Source organism: Bufo bufo, chromosome 2 (assembly GCF_905171765.1).
Source record: "Bufo bufo chromosome 2, aBufBuf1.1, whole genome shotgun sequence".
Taxonomy (NCBI): Eukaryota; Metazoa; Chordata; class Amphibia; order Anura; family Bufonidae; genus Bufo; species Bufo bufo.
Window position 1 is genome coordinate 447,390,136 of NC_053390.1, and position 22,581 is coordinate 447,412,716.

The following is a 22,581-nucleotide window of genomic DNA, read 5'->3' on the forward strand; positions in this document are numbered from 1 at the left end:
GGCTGAGCTGCGCCTAAGCCATGTGACTGATTGACGTGACATCACATGGCCTAGGGAAAGTTGTGAGAAAGTTGGATCCCCACCGATCAGATACTGATGACCTATGTAGAGGATAGGTCATCCGTTATAAACTCTTGGAAAACCCCTTTAATAGGAATGTCTCCCATATAATTTTCTCTAACATTTAAAACCAGATACTGACACTTATCCTTTTTGTCTAATCCATTTTTATTTTCCGACTGTAGATTTTCTTTTATTCTACAGATGTGACCAAAAGTTTGGAGCCGGATACAAATTTTGGTTTTCAGAAAGTTTGCTTCTTTAGCATTTTAGGATTTTTTTTGTCAGGCTTTTCTATGTTATACTGAAGTACAATTCTAAGCATTTCATAATTGACAAATACATCAAGTTTATGTAGGCTCAGTATTTACAGGGTTGACCATTGGCATGCTGGATATCAGCTTCTGCGCCAAGTCCTGATTTAAACAACCCATTCTTACCTAATCAATGAATGGAGTTTATCACAATTTATGTGCTTCTGTTTCTCCACCCATTTTGAGGATTGACCACAGGTTCTCAATGAGATTGAGATCTGAGGAGTTTCCTGCCCATTGACCCAAAATTTAAATGTTTTGTTCCCTGAGCCACTTCGTTATCGCTTTTGCCTTGTGACATAGTGCTCAATCATGCTGGAAAAACTGAACTGAACTATAGTTAAAAGGGTTATACCCATCTCATCCACTGATGGCATATCACTAAGATATAGGTGGGACCAGGACCCAATTCTCACGATCACTGAAGGTCCCCAGGGATCAGTCCCCACCGGTCAATTATCCCCTATTCTAAGTTGTCCCTTTATGCCAAGATTCTACACCTAAATCCACAGACAAATGAACAGCATGTTCGTTATTGTCAGGGATTATGCACTGAAAATTTGCTCACTAGCTTCAGTAAACTAAAATTGAACTAATCTGGGTGCGGATCCATCAAACTCACCGAGTGCAGGACTTGCAGGGCTCAGTGGGACAGGTTCCTAGATGAAGCCTTCTTAGATGATCAATTTTTGGTTGGGTGGGTGATCTGAGTAAAAATAGAAAAAAAATATATAATTAGCAAGTGTGCACATTAAAAACTACACTTAAATTGAAGCTACTGAATGCATATGTAATGTTGGCACACGGAAAAAGCAGTAGTCCACTGTGCAAGGGGCATTGGGTCCTAACCATTTTAAAAAGGAGTGATAAACATGGGGTTTGTCAGGCTTAAGAGTTGGCAACAATAGCTTAAAAAATTGCAAGAATCTGATTATATAATGTGTAAGGCTGACATTTCCAGCTGATCTGTCCTGGCTTACCTTGTATAAGCTTCATACTGTACAGAGGCATGGCTGGGGGCACCAGGTGGCTTCCCAAATTGTAGGCGTAGGGGCAGTTTGCTCTGGAGTCGGCTGATTAACCCATTTCCAAGAGGCAACCAGTCCATGTTAGGGATGAGAAACTGGCTAGGTAGCAAGCAGCACTCATCTATCAAAGCCTCATCTGGTTCACATGGATGATTTTCATCACGGCCTACAAGAAAAATTAATTAGCTATAGAATGTTACAAGGTAATTCATTTAACACCCAGAAATCTATAATCCCAAATTTACAGAAAATTAGGAAAAATTCGCTATTTTCTAAATTTGAATTTCTCGGCTTTTAATGATACCTCATAAAATAGTTACCAATTAACATTCACCATATGTCTACTTTATGTTGTCATCATTTTGTAAATATTACTTTATTTTTTAGGACATTACAAGGCAAGCAATTTTTTACACTTTTAAAAGGAACCTAGCATGGACTAATTCAGCTCTGAAGTAACATTGAAGGGCTTACATAATAGAAACCAGCCATAAATGACCTCATTTTAAAAACGATACCCTTCTAATTATTTAAAACTGATAGAACTGAACTGTAGAAACTTAGTTAACCCTTTAGGTGTTCCACGGGAATTAAAGCAAAGTGGAGATGCAGATTTTGAATTTTAATCAATTTTCCTGCGACACAGCAAGGGTTAACAGCAAAACAAACCTTAATATTTATTACCCCGATTCCGCACTTTACAGAAACACTCCATATGTGGTTGTAAACTACTGTATGGGTAGACTACAGGGCTCTGAACGGAAGGAGCACCATATGGTTTCTGGATGGCAGATAATTGCAGAAATGGTTTTTGGGCTCCAGGTTGCATTTAAAGGGAACCTGTCATCAACTTTATGCTGACCGTACTGAGGGCAGCATAAAATAGTGACAGAAATGCTCTTCTCAGGTAGATTTGACTCTTTTCAAGGCCTGGGCTGCAATGATTAGGATGCTGGTTCTCGGCAACCACTTACTTTTAGCTGATGTGTGACACACTGCTGAAAATCAGAATTTCTGTCACTACTTTATACTGCCCTCAGTACGGTCAGCATAAAGTTGATGACAGGTTCCCTTTAAAGAGACCCCAACGTACCCCTACAGTAGAAACACCCCAAAAGTGACCCAATTTTGGAAACTACACCCCTCAAAGATTTTTCTGAGGGGTGTAGTGAGCGCTTTAATCTAACAGGTGTTCCATAAAAATTAGAGACACCTGGCTGTGAATATAAAAAGTCTAATCTCTTCCAATAAAATGTTGTTTTAGACCCAAATTTTTCATTTTCATAAGAGGTAACAGAAGAAAAAGCACCACACAATTTCTTCACCATTTCTCCTGACTACAGCAACACCCCATATGTGGTTGTAAACTGCTGTACGGACACACAGAAGGGAATAAAAGCACCATTTGGCTTTTGGAGGGCAGATTTTGCTGAAATCGTTTTCAGGTGCCATGTCACATTTGAAGATATCCTGAGGTACCCCATAAAGTGAAAACCCCCAAAAAGTGGCCCCATTTTGGAAGCTACACCCCTCAAGTTATTTATCAAGTGATGGAATGAGCATTTTGACACCACAGGTATTTCTGCAGAAATTAATGAGTAGGGGACTGTGCAAAGTGTAAATGGCAAGTTTTACACCAATATGGCATGTCAGTCCCCAATATGCTGTGCCCAGCTTGTGCCATCTGAGACATATCATGCTCCTCAAATTTTTACGCGGGTTCTACTGGCTTCTAAAATGCCATAAATGTGGACATAGACTGCTGTTTGGGTAGATACACTGCAGGGTTAAGAAAAGAAAGACCACCTTTTGGCATTTTTGCTGGTTGGTTTATGGACAACGTGGAGCTATTGAACAGCCTCTGGGGTACCAGTACAGCCATTTTTCTTTATATTTTTCTCTCGCTGGACCTGTGTAAGGGCTTATTTTTTGCAGGATGAGTTACCATTATCATCAGTACTATTTTGGGGTACATACAACTTTTTGATCGTTTTTTGGGAAGCAGAATAGAGAAAAGATAATAAATAGCTTGATGAGGGAATTTTTTTTTTTACCTCTAGAAACTTTTTTCTTAATCCAGTCCTCTAATTCAGAGAAATGTTTCTTTTTAATACAAAACAAGATTTTTGTATAACTTTCCAGTAAAATCTCTTTCTCGCTCTTCATTGGGGGACACAGAGACCATGGGTATAGCCATGTCCTCTAGGAGGCGTTGACACTAGTAAAAGCTGTTAGCTCCTCCCATGGCAGCTATACCCCCTCCAGCCTGGAGAGAGAGCTTCAGTTTGTGAGAAGCAGTAGGAGAAGCAAGTAAACCAACGAAAAAACGTGGAACAGCAAAAATGCCGAGAACCAACCCAGGTTCTGACCAGCAACAGCCACAACTGTGGCCGAACAACAATACTGGGTGGGGGCTGTGTCCCCCCAATGAAGAGCGAGAAAGAGATTTTACTGGTAAGTTATACAAAAATCTTGTTTTCTCGCCCATATTCATTGGGGGAAACAGAGACCATGGGACGTCCGAAAGCAGTCCACAGGGAGGGAAAATCACAGACACATGGAGCAAGCGCCCCTGCAGGCAAATAAGAACTGCCGCCTGCAAAACCATGCGGCCCAAGGCAGCGCCCACCGAAGCATAAGTATGCACCTGGCAAATTTGCGTAAGGAGGTCAGTATCCGCCTTGTACAACTGCGCAGCCGAACGATAAATCCTCCGAGCCCAAGAGCGCCCACCGCTCTGGTGGAGTGAGCCGTGACAACGAAGGGCGGAACCCTGCCCTGGGTGCAGTATGCTTCAGCAATTGCAGACGTGCAATTGCCACCCTGGAAGCCGCCAATGCCTTGCGAGGATCCTGCGGCAAGTACTGCCGTCTACCTCGGACGCCATCTTGGAAGATCGCACCGGAATCAGGGCAGAGACCGAACCACTGATTTCCCCCCCGCCCCCCCTCGGACCAAACCTCTCCAGGAAGAGGAGGGTGCGACTGAGCGTGACCCTAGGGAGGAAGGGTGGGGTGCGGAGGTGACAGAGGAGGAAAATATCCTGCTCTGGCCCTTGTGTGCAGTCTTAACTCTCAGAATCTTGTCAATGGCAGTCGCAGGCTCGCCGGTGGGAGTTATCAACCAAAACTGGTATGGAATGGGAACTTCTAGAGGTACATTCACCGGATTGCGCAGGCGGTGCTTAACCAACCAAACGACCCCGGAGGGAGATTGGGAAGTCCGGAGATCCACCATTGTAGTGCGCAGGCGGTGCTTATCAACCAAACGACCCGGGAGGGTGATTTGGAAAATCCAGAGGTCCACCATTGGATCGTGCAGGTAGAGGATTATCAACCAGACGACCCCGGAGGACAGATTGGGAATCCAGAGATCCTGTACTGGAGTGCGCTGGAGAACTATCAACCACACGACCCAGAGGGTGGATTGGGAATACTTCAGCTGTCCTCCCTGTATCTGCGCAGGTGGAGGAATATCAACCAACGACCCAGGAGGGGGATTGGAAACTATGAGATGTCCTCCTTTGTCCGCTATAGGACACGGGCCCAGCCTGGTACCACACAGACAGGGTGGTCTTGCGGTGACGAGGCTGAGGGGGGCCCGTATGAATGCGCATTTTTTATAAAAACTTGGATGCCCAACATCAAGTGGACAGAGGCAGGAAGGGGTTAACTATATAACTTGGAAGCACCTGTACTGAGATAGAATCCTCAGAATAATCTGGTGCTGGCCCTCAGTGGCTGGCCAGAAAGGGTTAAGGTGTCCTGGAGAGGGCGGGGCCCAGCGCCTTCTGAGGAGGGGGGGTAGCGGGAAAGATTAGCGCCAGAGCGCACCCCCCACTCCTGTCAGGGAAGTTATTAACCCCCTAAGAGCCCTGACAACAGCGGATCACAGATAGAGGAGCCTCCTTCGCTCCCTTCAATGTGTGTCCGCCGTGCATGTTCCCCGTCTCACCGATTCCTCATGGTAGCCCTGCATCGGATGCCACATGAACAGAGCAGCAGTTGAATGAACGGACGGGGGTTGCACCCTAAGGGCCGGGCGGACGCCAGTGCGGGCCATGCAAAGAATATCGCGGCCGGAGCACCGATGCGGTGACGGCCGAACGTATGCAGTTAACCCCCTCCGGAGCAGCGCGACCGGCGTCCGCTCCCGAAGGGGGTGGCAATGAGGTAGGTGCCGCAATAGTGGACGGCGCCGGCCCTTATAAATCCAACGACTCCGGAGGGTGGAGGGGAGCGGCCTGCGGTCCCCTCCCTGCATGTGCGCTCCGGACGGCGTATTAACCCATGTGCCGATGTCCCCTCTTGGACCAGAGGAGTGAAGGAAATGACAAGAGGGGTGCTGATGGCTTGAGGGGAGCTGGTGATGGCCTCAGGCTGGCTTCAGGGCATATGCAGCGGGGGAGGTCGGGTCTATGCATTAGCGCACGGTAGAGCGCAGAGGGACCTGAGTGAGAGAGCAGAGCTCTCCTGCCGCTGAAAATATAATCCCCAAGAGTGAGGGAGGGCCAGGAGGGTTAACCTGGCGTCCGCTCCCGAAGGGGTGGAGAAGAATGACAAGAGGGGTGCGGTAGATGCCACCTTGTAGGGGAGCAGGAGCTGCGCTCCGCTCCCTGCATGTTAATACGGAAATACGGCAGGTCCTAATTCGCGCCAGTAATGCATACAGCACACTATTAACCCCCTATGTCCTCCACTCAATCATCAACCAAACGGCCTATGCCAGAGGGGAATGCTTCAGGGGTGCTGGAATGGCTGCAGGTGATGGGCTATGCTGAAGCCCTGTCTGTTCGCAGACTATTGCCACCACGAGGGAGGGGGAGACGAACCCAGAGGGTCAAACATACTCACCTAGTCCCATGTACTCGCCTCTCTTCTCTTTCCTGCCGCCATCTTCACCCCTCCTCTGGTCCAGCAGGGTCACCCCTTCAGCTACTGGCACCGTAATGGCAGGACACTGGAAAAAGGGGGGCTTGGATAGGTGACCCTTTGGCTGGCGGGAAGCAGGGGAGCGAGGCTGCCCTGGTCCACCTTGTCTTCTGTGGGGGAGGCAGCAGTGCGGGTGACCGGCACTGGCGCAACTCGACCCCGGGAGAACAGGGAGGCGAGGCGTCCACTGTTTTCCCCGTCTGAAAAGGAAGGAAAAAAATAAACTAAAATAAAAAAAATCTTGCCTCCTATTGACACTAGAAAAAAACTGAAGCTCTCTCTCCAGGCTGGAGGGGGTATAGCTGCCAGGGGAGGAGCTAACAGCTTTTACTAGTGTCAACGCCTCCTAGAGGACATAGCTATATCCATGGTCTCTGTGTCCCCCAATGAATATGGGCGAGAAATAAGGTTTACAGTGCACCACGGGTGGGCCACTCCATTTGGTGCAACTAGCATTCCTTGTGTCATCTCAACCAGCTCTGAGATCTCAGGGGCTGTCAATCAAACAAGAGGGAGAAGTGCTGGGCAGTATTAAGGTGAAGAGATTGGTGCACCAATAAAAACAGCTCTGCCCACGGTGCACCAATAACCTTATATACGGAACAGGGAGGAGGAGACGCCAGGGTTTCTCAATGGGCATCTCCTTCTTCCTGGCTGTAGGTCCAATCAGAAAGGAGAGAGTCACAGCCAGGGAGAAGGCGATTTTTTTTTTCTCCCTGCTGTGAGCTCTCCTTTGTGATTGGACCGCGCTACAGCCAGGGAGAAGGAGATGCCCATTGAGAAACCCTGGCGTCTCCTCCTCCCTGTTCCGATACTATTAATTAGCATACCAGGCGGGAGAATTTAACAGGGGCACAGCGGGCAAATGGAGCGGCGCCCAGGAAAAATTGTAACCGCTATTAGATCCCTGCTTTATGCCGTACATAATGTGCTACTTATTTTATAATGTCTGGACCCATGAAAGGTCCTCTAAGACCAGCGTCTAAAACGCTTAATAAAGGCCCATAGCTGGCGGTAGATCCAGTGCCAGTTCTAAATGTAAGACAGCTTTCGAGCTGTCTTACATTTATATCATTTTCTACACCTGAAACAGGCATAGAAAATGGTAAATGAGACGGGCCTGCCAGCCTGTCCTCTTCTGCGCAAAGCCCACAATTTTAGACCTGGCATGAGCGGGGGGAAAAAAAAAAAGTAAAAAAAAAAAATATAAAAAATCACAGATAGCGGCGCAACGGTTAATTGCGCCGCCATCTGCTCCTGAAATACACCTATTTTAGGTGTATTTCAAATTAGTAAATTACCCCCTTTGTACGTGTTCAAGCACAGAAGAGATTTTGTTTTAAAAATGTATCCTTACAGCACATCCAGAGTCGAGTGAGCAAACGGAAAAGTAAAGACATGCTATCCTGTGTATCCGACGTGGCTGTGTACACTGGAAGGCAGCTCAGTTTCAGAAGACCCCAAATTCTTATCATCACCATCAATTCACGCAGTGTACCCAGTGATGCACCATCACGCAAAAAGCTGTGGCCAGGACGGAAGGAGGAGCCCTGTTGAATACATCAAACCAGTGCAAGTCACAATCATATGACAAATATAGTGGAATAAAAGAGGGCCTCCTGACCTAGAGTACAGAAACAGGCTCCCATCTGTCACATTACCATAGAAATATAACAACTGTCTATGGCCCATCAAAGGGTTTTTGGTTTGCAAGTGAAGCTTAGTCACTGTATAATGCAAAGTTCTCAAATTCTGAATTAAACTTAGCGTTTAATTTCTTCACCATAGTGAGAAATGAGTGCTGCTGATGTATGTAGCTCCCAAAGTATTGCACGCTCCATCAGGTGCCATGGCACAGAGGTAATATATGGAGACAAGTCGAGTCTACGGATCCATAGTACAGAGCCACAGGGACTCCGTGGACCTTTTTACAAGCTCCATCTGCTGGGCTCTGCCATGCCTATGGAGCTTATGGCTACACAACTTCATTACCCAAATTCTGCTCTATGATTAAAAAGCGTGGTAAAATTTCAGTTCTACCGCAATTTAAAGTTATACACGGAATAGATTTGATAATGAATTACCTGATTTGGAAGGCTGGCCAGTAGATACAACACAAAATCACCAATCCATTGGATGAGCTGCTGCAGGGACTGAAGGGTCAGGGTGTCAAGTACAAATTCCTCTGTCTTCAAGTTAATCATAACCTTGTCTATATCTAAAGACAGAAAGATTTACTTACGTTATTTGACAACAAAGACTGATTTCATACATGAAACGGCATCCATGTCACCTCACCCGGGTCAGGAAACTTATTGCAGATCTCAGTGAGACGGTCTCCTGGACTTTTGTCAGGCGTGTTGAGAACAGGCGGCCGAAGTAAAGATTTCAAGGTGCAGCTGATGGAGATGAGGAACAGTTTGGCATGGTAGTCACAGACACGAGTGATTGTACTAGGTGAAAGCTTGCAAAGTGATGCTTTCATGGACAAAATCCTGGTGGAAAGGACCTGAAAAGGGTTAACGAGAGTTTTTTTTTAGTGGTTTAGTGGGCACCTGAAGTATAAGGGCACGCCATAGCTGTAGCCACACAAACAAAGCCTGGCAGGTAGGACCAGATCACTAACACTGGGGGGAGTAGGATCCCATGACTAATAATTTAGGAGTCTTGCCTGGGGGAACTTTATTTTTTTTACCTGAGGAAGCATAAACTGGTGACAGAGACCTGGATTGAAATGCTGGGTCACTTACTTGTTTTGGCCTAGTCATTTTCTTATAATCCCTGATAACAGGCTCATGCACTACATTGAGAACCCTCCAGGCTCAGGACTCACTAGGTCTCCTCAATAGGGATTTTAAAGGGGCATTTTTAACTAGCTTCCAGAGTGTGTGGTACCTAATGAAAATATCATATTCCCCTGCTTTATTCTGGCTTCCTGGTTCTGCTCGGCAATCTTCTGGCCCCAGGACTGTTTACTTACAGCTGGGGTATGGAGGAGGTCATGTGCGCCGCTCAAGCCAACAACTGGCCTCAGTGGTGACATGTTTCCACGCGGCACATTACTGCTGGGTTACATGCCGCTTCGGGATAAGTCAGTCACCACTGAGGTCAGTCATTGGCTACAGTGGCGCACAAGACCCTGTCCATACCTTGGCAGGAAGTAAACAGGCAAGGGACTGGAAGATCGCCGGATGTTGCCAGGGAGAAAGAGTGGTGGCCATCAGGTAAGGATGATTTTTCCATTAGGTACCACACTCTCTCAGAGTTAGATAAAAAAAAAGCCCATAATCCTGAAATATGGCTTTAGGAAAACAATTAAGTGAGCCAGCATTTCAGTCAGGGCCTCTCACTAGTTTATACTGTGCTCAGATGGGGCAGCAGAAAATTGCTGACAGATTCCCTTTAACCACCTCAGCCCCCAGTGCTTAAACACCCTGAAAGACCAGGCCACTTTTTACACTTCTGACCTACACTACTTTCACCGTTTATTGCTCGGTCATGCAACTTACCACCCAAATGAATTTTACCTCCTTTTCTTCTCACTAATAGAGCTTTCATTTGGTGGTATTTCATTGCTGCTGACATTTTTACTTTTTTTGTTATTATTCGAAATTTAACGATTTTTTTGCAAAAAAATGACATTTTTTACTTTCAGTTGTAAAATTTTGCAAAAAAAACGACATCCATATATAAATTTTGCTCTAAATTTATTGTTCTACATGTCTTTGATAAAAAAAAAAAATGGTTTGGGTAAAAGTTATAGCGTTTACAAACTATGGTACAAAAATGTGAATTTCCGCTTTTTGAAGCAGCTCTGACTTTCTGAGCACCTGTCATGTTTCCTGAGGTTCTACAATGCCCAGACAGTACAAACACCCCACAAATGACCCCATTTCGGAAAGTACACACCCTAAGGTATTCGCTGATGGGCATAGTGAGTTCATAGAACTTTTTATTTTTTGTCACAAGTTAGTGGAAAATGATGATTTTTTTTTTTTTTTTCTTACAAAGTCTCATATTCCACTAACTTGTGACAAAAAATAAAAACTTCTATGAACTCACTATGCCCATCACGAAATACCTTGGGGTCTCTTCTTTCCAAAATGGGGTCACTTGTGGGGTAGTTATACTGCCCTGGCATTCTAGGGGCCCAAATGTGTGGTAAGGAGTTTGAAATCAAATTCTGTAAAAAATGACCTGTGAAATCCGAAAGGTGCTCTTTGGAATGTGGGCCCCTTTGACCACCTTGGCTGCAAAAAAGTGTCACACATCTGGTATCTCCGTACTCAGGAGAAGGTGGGGAATGTGTTTTGGGGTGTCTTTTTACATATACCCATGCTGGGTGAGATAAATATCTTGGTCAAATGCCAACTTTGTATAAAAAAATGGGAAAAGTTGTCTTTTGCCAAGATATTTCTCTCACCCAGCATGGGTATATGTAAAATGACACCCCAAAACACATTCCCCACCTTCTCCTGAGTACGGCAATACCAGATGTGTGACACTTTTTTGCAGCCTAGGTGGGCAAAGGGGCCCATATTCCAAAGAGCACCTTTCGGATTTCACAGGTCATTTTTTACAGAATTTGATTTCAAACTCCTTACCACACATTTGGGCCCCTAGAATGCCAGGGCAGTATAACTACCCCACAAGTGACCCCATTTTGGAAAGAAGAGACCCCAAGGTATTCGCTGATGGGCATAGTGAGTTCATGGAAGTTTTTATTTTTTGTCACAAGTTAGTGGAATATGAGACTTTGTATGAAAAAAAAAATAATAAAAAAAATCATCATTTTCCACTAACTTGTGACAAAAAATAAAAAATTCTAGGAACTCGCCATGCCCCTCACGGAATACCTTGGGGTGTCTTCTTTCCAAAATAGGGTCACTTGTGGGGTAGTTATACTGCCCTGGCATTTTCCAGGGGCCCTAATGTGTGGTAAGTAGGTAAATGACCTGTGAAATCCTAAAGGTGCTCTTTGGAATATGGGCCCCTTTGCCCACCTAGGCTGCAAAAAAGTGTCACACATGTGGTATCGCCGTATTCAGGAGAAGTTGGGGAATGTGTTTTGGGGTGTCATTTTACATATACCCATGCTGGGTGAGAGAAATATCTTGGCAAAAGACAACTTTTCCCATTTTTTTATACAAAGTTGGCATTTGACCAAGATATTTCTCTCACCCAGCATGGGTATATGTAAAATGACACCCCAAAACACATTCCCCAACTTCTCCTGAATACGGAGATACCAGATGTGTGACACTTTTTTGCAGCCTAGATGCGCAAAGGTGCCCAAATTCCTTTTAGGAGGGCATTTTTAGACATTTGGATACCAGACTTCTTCTCACGCTTTGGGGCCCCTAGAATGCCAGGGCAGTATAAATACCCCACATGTGACCCCATTTTGGAAAGAAGACACCCCAAGGTATTCAATGAGAGGCATGGCGAGTTCATAGAATTTTTTTTTTTTTGGCACAAGTTAGCGGAAATTGATATTTTTAATTTTTTTCTCACAAAGTCTCCCGTTCCGCTAACTTAGGACAAAAATTTCAATCTTTCATGGACTCAATATGCCCCTCACGGAATACCTGGGGGTGTCTTCTTTCCGAAATGGGGTCACATGTGGGGTATTTATACTGCCCTGGCATTCTAGGGGCCCTAAAGCGTGAGAAGAAGTCTGGAATATAAATGTCTAAAAAATTTTACGCATTCTGTTTCCGTGAGGGGTATGGTGAGTTCATGTGAGATTTTATTTTTTGACACAAGTTAGTGGAATATGAGACTTTGTAAGAAAAAAAAAAAAAATTCCGCTAACTTGGGCCAAAAAAATGTCTGAATGGAGCCTTACAGAGGGTGATCAATGACAGGGGGGGTGATCAATGACAGGGGGGGTGATCAATGACAGGGGGGGTGATCAGGGAGTCTATATGGGGTGATCACCACAGTCATTGATCATGCCCCTGTAAGGCTTCATTCAGACGTCCGGATGCGTTTTGCGGATCGGATCCATCTATCAGTGCATCCGTAAAAATCATGCGGACATCTGAATGGAGCTTTACAGGGGGTTGATCAATGACAGGGGTGTAATCAATGACAGGGGGGTGATCAGGGAGTCTATATGGGGTGATAACCATAGTCATTGATCACGCCCCTGTAAGGCTTCATTCAGACGTCCGGATGCGTTTTGCGGATCTGATCCATCTATCAGTGCATCCGTAAAAATCATGCGGACATCTGAATGGAGCTTTACAGGGGGTTGATCAATGACAGGGGTGTAATCAATGACAGGGGGGTGATCAGGGAGTCTATATGGGGTGATCACCACAGTCATTGATCATGCCCCTGTAAGGCTTCATTCAGACGTCCGGATGCGTTTTGCGGATCTGATCCATCTATCAGTGCATCCGTAAAAATCATGCGGACATCTGAATGGAGCTTTACAGGAGGTTGATCAATGACAGGGGTGTAATCAATGACAGGGGGGTGATCAGGGAGTCTATATGGGGTGATCACCACAGTCATTGATCACTCCCCTGTAAGGCTGCATTCAGACGTCCGTATGATTTTTACGGATCCGATCAGTCTATCAGTGGATCCGTAAAAATCATGCGGACATCTGAATGGAGCTTTACAGGGGGGTGATCAATGACAGGGGGGTAATCAATGACAGGGGGGTGATCAGGGAGTCTATATGGGGTGATCAGGGGTGATCAAGGGTGAATAAGGGGTTAATAAGTGACAGGGGGGGGGGGGGTGTAGTGTAGTGGTGCTTGGTGCAACATATTACTGAGCTACCTGTGTCCTCTGGTGGTCGATCCAAACAAAGGGGACCACCAGAGGACCAGGTAGCAGGTATATTAGACGCTGTTATCAAAACAGCATCTAATATACCTGTTAGGGGTTAAAAAAATCACATCTCCAACCTGCCAGCGAACGATCGCCGCTGGCAGGCTGGAGATCCACTCCCTTACCTTCCGATCCTGTGAACGCGCGCGCCTGTGTGCGCGCGTTCACAGGAAATCTCGCGTCTCGCGAGAGGACGCACCGGCGCGTCCACCCAGAACAACAGGACCGCCGCAAAGACGCAATCCTGCGTACGGCGGTCCTGGGGTGGTTAAAGCCCCTTTTGCACTGTTCAGAGATTTCTAAGGTAAGCTTGCACCTGCTGAGTGCTCCCCTCCTCTCAAGTGACAGATTCACATTTATGAGAACAGCATTATCCAGTGTTAGAGTTGTCATGATACCAAATTTTTTATTTGATTTCAATACCATAAAAAAAAAAAGTATGGCGATACTCGATACCACGAAAAAAAATAAACGGCAAAAAAAAGCCGTGTGCCTTCCACATTTTATGGAACGTCTGGCCCATAATAGAGCAGTCCTATCCTATTTTTTAGAAGAATTGTGTGGTTCACCGCATAGGAGATTTTTTAAAATATTTTAATAGTTTGGACTTTTCGGACGTGGCGATATGTAATCTGTTTATTTATGGTTTATATATTTTATATGTAAGATTGAGAAAGGGGGTGTTTAAACTTGGTGTTTTTTTTTTACTTTTTATTTAATAACCATTTCCCCCTTAGGGACTAGAACCTGGAATCTTTTAATCCCTTGTCCTATTCACCCTAAGGCCTCTTTCACACGGGCGTTGCGGGAAAATGTGCGGGTGCGTTGCGGGAACACACGCGATTTTCCCGCGCGAGTGCAAAACACTAATGCGTTTTGCACTCGCGTGAGAAAAATCACGCATGTTTGGTACCCAAACCCGAACTTCTTCACAGAAGTTCGGGCTTGGGATCGGTGTTCTGTAGATTGTATTATTTTCCCTTATAACATGGTTATAAGGGAAAATAATAGCATTCTGAATACAGAATGCAAAGTAAGGCCTCTTTCACACTTGCGTTGTCCGGATCCGGCTTGTACTCCATTTGCCGGAATTACACGCCGGATCCGGAAAAACGCAAGTGAACTGAAAGCATTTGAAGACGGATCCGTCTTTAATAGCGTCCTGGGTGCCATAGTAACACTGAACGCATTTTGAAGTCCTGGCTGCCATAGTAGTAGTGGGGAGCGGGGGAGCAGTATACTTACAGTCCGTGCGGCTCCCGGGGCGCTCCAGAATGACGTCAGAGCGCCCCATGCGCATGGATGACGTGTCCATGCGATCACGTCATCCATGAGCGTGGGGCGCCCTGACGTCACTCTGGAGCGCCCGGACGGTAAGTCTACTGCTCCCCCGCTCCCCACTACACTTTACCATGGCTGATAGGACTTTAGCGTCCCGGCAGCCATGGTAACCATTCAGAAAAAGCTCAACATCGGATCCGGCAATGCGCCGAAACGACGTTTACCTTAAGGCCGGATCCGGATTAATGCCTTTCAATGGGCATTAATTCCGGATCCGGCCTTGCGGCAAGTGTTCCGGATTTTTGGCCGGAGCAAAAAGAGCAGCATGCTGCGGTATTTTCTCCGGCCAAAAAACGTTCCGTTCCGGAACTGAAGGCATCCTGAACGGATTTCTCTCCATTCAGAATGCATGGGGATAATCCTGATCAGGATTCTTCCGGCATAGAGCCCCGACGACGGAACTCTATGCCGGAAGAAAAGAACGCAAGTGTGAAAGAGCCCTAAAATAGCGCTGGAGGGGTTAAAAAAAACCTGATAGAATACAGAAGGAGATGCCGGCTGCGCTTTCTTTAGGACCTGGGTAAAGGACCTTTGATGACTTCACTCCGGTCATCACATGATCCATCACCATGGTAAAAGATCATGTGACATACCATGTGATGACCGGAGTGACGTCAAAGGTCCTGTAACTGTACTTAATGCTCACCACAGGTCCTATTCAACAAAGGAGACACAAGGAGATGCCGGGCTACGCGAGCAAGTGGATTAAGGGGAGTTCAATTATCTTTTATTTTTTTTAACCCCTCCAGCGCTATTTTACTTTCTGTATAGAGAATGCTATTATTTTCCCTTATAACCATGTTATAAGGGAAAATAATAATGATCGGGTCTCCATCCCGATCGTCTCCTAGCAACCGTGCGTGAAAAATCGCACCGCATCCGCACTTGCTTGCGGATGCTTGCGATTTTCACGCAACCCCATTCACTTCTGTGGGGCCTGTGTTGCGTGAAAAACGCTGAATATAGAGCATGCTGCGATTTTCACGCAACGCATAAGTGATGCGTGAAAATCACTGCTCATCTGAACGGCCCCATAGAAATGAATGGGTCGGTATTCAGTGCGGGTGCAATGGATTCAACTCACGCATCGCATCCGCGCGGAATACTCGGCCATGTGAAAGGGGCCTAATAGAGCTGTATTAGGGTGAATAGGACTTCACACTCTCCCTGCTGCCCTGGGCTTTGTGTACACAGCAGCAGGGGGCTTACCATGGCAGCTATGGATGGCTTCAGTAGCGTCCTGGTTGCAATGGTAACCGATCAGAGCCCCGCGATTACACTGCTGTGGCCACTGCCACCAATGACTAATACTGGGGGGGTTGGGGTGCACACTGCACCAATGTTTTTAATACTAGGGTTGGGGAGTGGGGCGCACTGCGCCACCAATGAAGATAACTAACCTTTTAATACAAATACAAGCGAGGTATTAATTGCCACGGATCGCAGCGCCCTGTCATATAGGTCGGGTGCCGGGTATGTGATTCTGTCACTGGCACCCGCCACCTGTATTTGAATTAATGGGTTAGTTATCTTTATTGGTGGTTCAGTGGCCACAGCTCCTCCCCTCCTCTTCCCCTCTCTCTTGTCAATGGTGGAAGTGGCACAGAGGGGAGGGAGTGACTCATTCCTTCTCCCCTGTGCTGCTGATGAGAACATGGAGCGTGCTGAGAGCAGCGCACGCCATGTTCTCTGATACTAGGCTGCGCAGTAGCACAGCCTAGTATCGGTAAAAGGCAAATGCCGGTATTGAATCGATGCTGGTACAAAAGTATCAATTGGGTATCGATAATTCGATACCCAGTGCAACCGTAATTCAGTGTCTACCTAGAGAGCGCGCTCTCACCTGTTGCAGCGCAGCATTCTGTTTGGTGTACTCCTCATGCAGCTTCTCTACTAAATTGTGTACCATATTTGGCTGTACATGAAGCAGAATGTCCCACCAGTCATAGCCTGTCACCATGCAGTACTCGAGAAGGAAGAGTAGATGGCGAAGTGACGTAGTCATATCAAGTGCATGTCCCATGGAAGGTGAGACCCTCAGCATACTAAGCTGTGAAACAAAGAACACAAGTCAATGATAAAAATATAAAATAAAATGGGGAACATGAACTTGAAGAAATTATATGTATCCTACAGACACATAACAAAAAAGAAATGTAGTTAACAATCAGACTCCCTCATGTTCTTCCCCAAAATGTGATCATATTTCTCTGCATGTGAGCATGCCCATGTAATATGTGAAATAGGGGGTGTGGAGCGGGAGGAATAGAGGTCAACAAAATGCCATCTGATAGGTGCAGGGGGCGATTAGATTTGCAACTGTTCAAACTCTTACTCAGCAGAAGCAAAACCCATCACCCATAGAACACATATCCTGTATGACTGGTAAGGAGAGGTGATAACCTGAAGAAAAGTGCATATCTTCCTCCCCAAGGTCACAGTTGCAGGCAATGATCTTTCTTCCTGATGTCACTAGCAGTTTCCCCTCACCTCTCCCTTACACAAAACCAGGAAGTAAATAATTTCATTCTGGACCCGACTTCAAAGTGGCCTGAATATTGCATTTAGAATCGAAAGGAGTCTGGAACTATTTAAAAGCCAAGATTCTGAGCTCCTAAAAGATAGTAAGTAGGGGTGCACCGAAATTTCGGCAGCCGAAAATATCGGCCGAAAATGCACCTAATCCACTTCGGCCGATATTGTTACATATCGGCCGAAAATATGGGGTGTGGGATTTGTCACCCACCATCTGCGGGCGGGCGGTTTACTTTGTCACTGCATCTTTATTTTACCTTACAATCGTGAGGCTCCAGTAACTAACAACTCTGCAGGCAGAGCGGAGGCCGGCGTAACGTCACTTACTCACGTGACGCGCCTGCTCCGCCTCCTTCATTCATAAAGTGGGCGGAGCAGGTGCGTCACGTGAGTAAGTGACGTTACGCCGCCCTCCGCTCTGCCTGCAGAGTTGTTAGTTACTGGAGCCTCACGATTGTAAGGTAAAATAAAGATGCTGTGAGCAGCAGGGCCGGGGCTGTTATGGGTAGGGGGGATCGGTCTATGGAACTGCTATGGGGAGGGGGGATCTGTGCACTGCTATGGGGAGGGGGGGATCTGTGCACTGCTATGGGGAGGGGGGATCTGTGCACTGCTATGGGGAGGGGGGATCTGTGCACTGTTATGGGGAAAGGGATCTGTGCACTGTTATGGGGAAAGGGATCTGTGCACTGTTATGCCCATAACAGTGCACAGATCCCCCTCTCCATAACAGCGCCACCCACAGATCCCCCTCTCCATAACAGCGCCACCCACAGATCCCCCTCTCCATAACAGCGCCACCCACAGATCCCCCTCTCCATAACAGCGCCACCCACAGATCCCCCTCTCCATAACAGCGCCACCCACAGATCCCCCTCTCCATAACAGCGCCACCCACAGATCCCCCTCTCCATAACAGCGCCACCCACAGATCCCCCTCTCCATAACAGCGCCACCCACAGATCCCCCTCTCCATAACGGCGCCACCCACAGATCCCCCTCTCCATAACGGCGCCACCCACAGATCCCCCTCTCCATAACGGCGCCACCCACAGATCCCCCTCTCCATAACGGCGCCACCCACAGATCCCCCTCTCCATAACGGCGCCACCCACAGATCCCCCTCTCCATAACGGCGCCACCCACAGATCCCCCTCTCCATAACAGCGCCACCCACAGATCCCCCTCTCCATAACAGAGCCACCCACAGATCCCCCTCTCCATAACAGCGCCACCCACAGATCCCCCTCTCCATAACAGCGCCACCCACAGATGAATTTCATTCATGAAAAAGAATTATTAATAAAATCATTAAAAAAAAAGTATTTTAAAAGTATTTGGGCAAAAAGGCAGTTTCGGTTTCGGTTTCGGTTTTCGGTCAAGGGCATCCTGAATTTTCGGTTTCGGTTTCGGACCAGAATTTTCATTTCGGTGCACCCCTAATAGTAAGCTGCGGCAAGCTTTTAGGCTGCGTTCACATCTCCGTTAGAGATGATCCAGCAGCCTGATCCGACAAAACAGCGCTACATGCAGAGGTATTTGTCCAGCCGAAACCCGGCATTTATGCCAGAAAGTGCCTGGATCCGGTGATAAAATGTGACAAGCTGAAACACTGAATACGAAGTCAAGTTATTGTCACCTAACTAGTTTTGAGGTGAACTATAAACTGAACTCTATGGCATAACTAGAGTCCTGCAGGCCCAAACTCTGGACCAGACCCATTCCCTTGTATTATACAAAAAATATCACTGCTAAACAAATGGACTAGTGTGGATGTCGCCACCAGTCAGTCCACAGTCTGGCATAACCCAGGGCTGGGCGATTTTGCAAAAAAAAATATATATATATAAAAAATCCTGATTATTTTCAGTTTAAGGACAATCATCAATTTTTCTCAATTTGTATATTTTTTTGGCGATAACTTATTTTTCTGTCATATTACAGTTTCCAGTGACATTTTAGTGTACATACAAGTTAAGCCTCTTGCATACTTTGCCTCTTTTTTTTCCCCCGTTTACGGGCCGTTTTTTGCGTTCCGTATACGGAACCATTCATTTCAATGATTGCGCAAAAAAAAACTGAATGTACACCGTATGCATTCCGTTTCTGTATTTCCATCCCGTTGAAAGATAGAACATGTCCTATTATTGCCCGCAAATCACGTTCCGTGGCTCCATTCAAGTCAATGGGTCCTCAAAAAAAAAAAGGAACACATACGGAAATGCATCCGTATGTCTACCGCATCCGTTCCGTTTTTGCAGAACCGTGTATTTAAAATTTTATGCCCAGCCCAATTTTTTCTATGTAATCACTGTATACTGTATTTGCCTGACGGAAAAACGGAATGGAAAAACGGAATGGAAACGGAAACACAACGGATCTGTGAAAAACAGACTGCAAAACACTGAAAAAGCCATACGGTAGTGTGAAAGAGGCCTTATTGATTAACTTTTATTTTTTGACGTGCAGTACCGAAAAAAAAAAAAAAAAAAAAAAAAAAAAAAAAAGCTATTTTTGCACTTTAAAGAAGACCTTTCACCAGAATAAAGTATCTAAACTGACTATACAGACGTGTAGAACGGCGCCCAGGGATCCCCCTGCACTTACTGTTATCCCCAGGCGCCGCTCCGTTCTCCGGTTATAGCCTCCGGTATGTTTATAGTTAGGCTCCACCCAGGGGAACCTGCCGCGGTCTCCTTCTCCTATGCTGTAGCGCTGGCCAATCACAGCGCTCAGGCTATGAGCTGAGCGCTGCGATTGGCCAGCGCTACAGCATAGGAGAAAGAGACGCCGGCAGGTTCCCCTGGGTGGAGCCTAACTATGAACATACCGGAGGCTATAACCGGAGAGGCGCCCGGGGATAACAGTAAGTGCAGGGGGATCCCTGGGCGCCGCTCTACACGTCTGTATAGTCAGTTTAGATACTTTATTCTGGTCAAAGGTCCTCTTTAAATTTACAAAATTCACTGTGTGACATAACATTACCTTTAGTATCTGTCAGTACGATTACCAAATAGGAGTATTTTTATATGCTTTTCACGACTTTTGCATGAAACATTTTTATGTCTTTGCATTCCAAAGGTCAGAAGGTATTCTGTGGGATGAGATGGGGGTTTAGTGCCATTTTGGCATACATGGAACTTACTGGGGGGCGGTTGGGAACAATTCCGCTACCTTTTGTGTTTCGTTTTTTTCATTGTTCTTGGGTGGTGTGAATAACGTGTTATCTATATTATTATATGTGTTCTGTTGGACCCTAGATGTGTGCATTTGTTACCACGTTTACAAAATAAATACTTTTTATGGAAAAAATAGTTTACTAACCTTAATTTTTTTACTCTCACTAGGGGACATGGCTTTGATAATGCAGTGGTATATTTTGCATACCATTATAGCCTATCAGGCAGTCTATTAGGCTGCTTCTGCCTGCACAGTTTATTATTCATACAGTCAGGCCAGGCCTAGGGGCCTTTGTGTAGGACCCTGACTGCCATGGCAATGCATCGGCCCCCTGCGGTTGTGTTCGCAGGGGGCTGACATCGTAAAAACCCTCTGTATAACTGCCTAGATGCAATGGTTGCTACTAATCGTGGCATCTGGGGAGTTAAAGGGTTTATCTGGGAATTAGATATTGATGGCCTAGCCTCAGGATAGGTCATCAGTATCAGATTGGCAGGGGACTTACCCCTGGGACCACCACCGATCAGCAGTTTGAAGTGGCTGCTACGCTCACTGGAGCTTCAGTGAGCGCCGCAGCCTTCTCACAGCTTACCAAGCACAGCGCACAACATTGTATAGCGGCTGTTCTCGGTACTGCAGCTCTGGCCCATTCACTTGAATGGGACTGAGCTGCGCCTAGGTCACAAGACCCATGTATGGTGACTTTACTGGCCTATGAGGAGGCCTAAGTGCTCAAGGCGTGCTGCGTACTCTTTGAATAGTTGATCAGGAGTCGCTGCCCCTGATCTGATCTCGACGATTTGAGATGATCCTGAGAAGAGGTGATCAATATCAAATTCCCAGATAACCCCTTTAAGTGTCCGGAATCTAAGTTATCTCGTACCTGGCTGTGATAGCAGGAGCCCAGCTCCAGCAGTGATCTGAAGGACTGTATCAGCACAGCCTGAGGGAAGGGGAGGGGGGTGATCTCTTTAGTCCCAGCAGCCCACACCAGGATTAATGGCTCAGGCTGCTAGGAATGAAGAGTATATTGATATTCCTAGAGGGATACACCAAATGGAAAAGGATTTAGGAAAACTAGAGGAATGGTCAAAAATCTGGCAACTAAAATTTAATGTTGATAAGTGCAAGATAATGCACCTGGGACGTAAAAACCCAAGAGCAGAATATAAAATCAGTGATACAGTCCTAACCTCAGTATCTGAGGAAAGGGATTTAGGGATCATTATTTCAGAAGACTTAAAGGGGTTCTGCACTTACATTTAACGGATGATCTATCCTCTGGATAGATCACAAACTTCTGATCGGCGGGGGTCCGACACCCGGGACCCCCGCCGATCAGCTGTTTGAGAAGGCAGCGGCGCTCCAGCAGCGGCGCGGCCTTCTCACTGTTTACCGCCGGGCCGCCTGCCCACTGATGTCCATTCAAGTGAACAGAGCTTAGCCGCGCCCACGCTAGTTGATACTAGTCGTGACGTCAGTGGGCCGGCGGTAAACAGTGAGAAGGCCGCGGCGCTACTGCCTTCTCAAACAGCTGATCGGCGGGGGTCCCGGGTGTCGGACCCCCGCCGATCAGAAGCTGATGATCTATCCAGAGGATAGATCATCAGTTAAATGAAAGTGGAGAACCCCTTTAAAAGGTAGGCAGACAATGTCATAGAGCAGCAGGAAATGCTAGCAGAATGCTTGGGTGTATAGGGAGAGGCATTACCAGTAGAAAGAGGGAGTTGCTCATGCCGCTCTACAGAGCACTAGTGAGACCTCATTTGGAGTATTGTGCTCAGTACTGGAGACCATATCTCCAGAAGGATATTGATACTTTGGAGAGAGTTCAGAGAAGAGCTACTAAACTAGTACATGGATTGCAGGATAAAACTTACCAGGAAAGCTTAAAGGACCTTAACATGTATAGCTTGGAAGAAAGACGAGACAGAGGGGATATGATAGAAACTTTTAAATACATAAAGGGAATCAACAAGGTAAAAGAGGAGAGAAGATTTACAAGAAGAAAAACTGCTACAAGAGGACATAGTTTTAAATTAGAGGGGCAAAGGTTTAAAAGTAATATCGGGAAGTATTACTTTACTGAGAGAGTAGTGGATGCATGGAATAGCCTTCCTGCAGAAGTGGTAGCTGCAAATACAGTGGAGGAGTTTAAGCATGCATGGGATAGGCATAAGGCCATCCTTCATATAAGATAGGGCCAGGGACTATTCATAGTATTCAGTATATTGGGCAGACTAGATGGGCCAAATGGTTCTTATCTGCCGACACAGTCTATGTTTCTATATACAGGCTGTGATGACACACTGCTATGAAAGAAATTAATTTAGATTAAATCGCCCA

The 22,581-nt window shown here is 46.3% G+C and overlaps 1 protein-coding gene across 1 annotated transcript in view; it reads right to left on the reverse strand.

Annotated features, from left to right (window-relative positions):
- The window catches only part of MED16 (mediator complex subunit 16), a 38,170-nt gene that overhangs the window by 3,858 nt on the left and 11,731 nt on the right, over nucleotides 1–22,581 (reverse strand). Inside the window, exons 8-13 of the mRNA XM_040417532.1 lie at nucleotides 16,364–16,570; nucleotides 8,632–8,842; nucleotides 8,418–8,551; nucleotides 7,691–7,883; nucleotides 1,355–1,568; nucleotides 997–1,080 (exon numbers count right to left, since the gene is read on the reverse strand). Of these exons, the coding sequence (XP_040273466.1) occupies nucleotides 997–1,080; nucleotides 1,355–1,568; nucleotides 7,691–7,883; nucleotides 8,418–8,551; nucleotides 8,632–8,842; nucleotides 16,364–16,570 (1,043 nt within the window). The remainder of the gene's footprint in view (nucleotides 1–996; nucleotides 1,081–1,354; nucleotides 1,569–7,690; nucleotides 7,884–8,417; nucleotides 8,552–8,631; nucleotides 8,843–16,363; nucleotides 16,571–22,581) is intronic.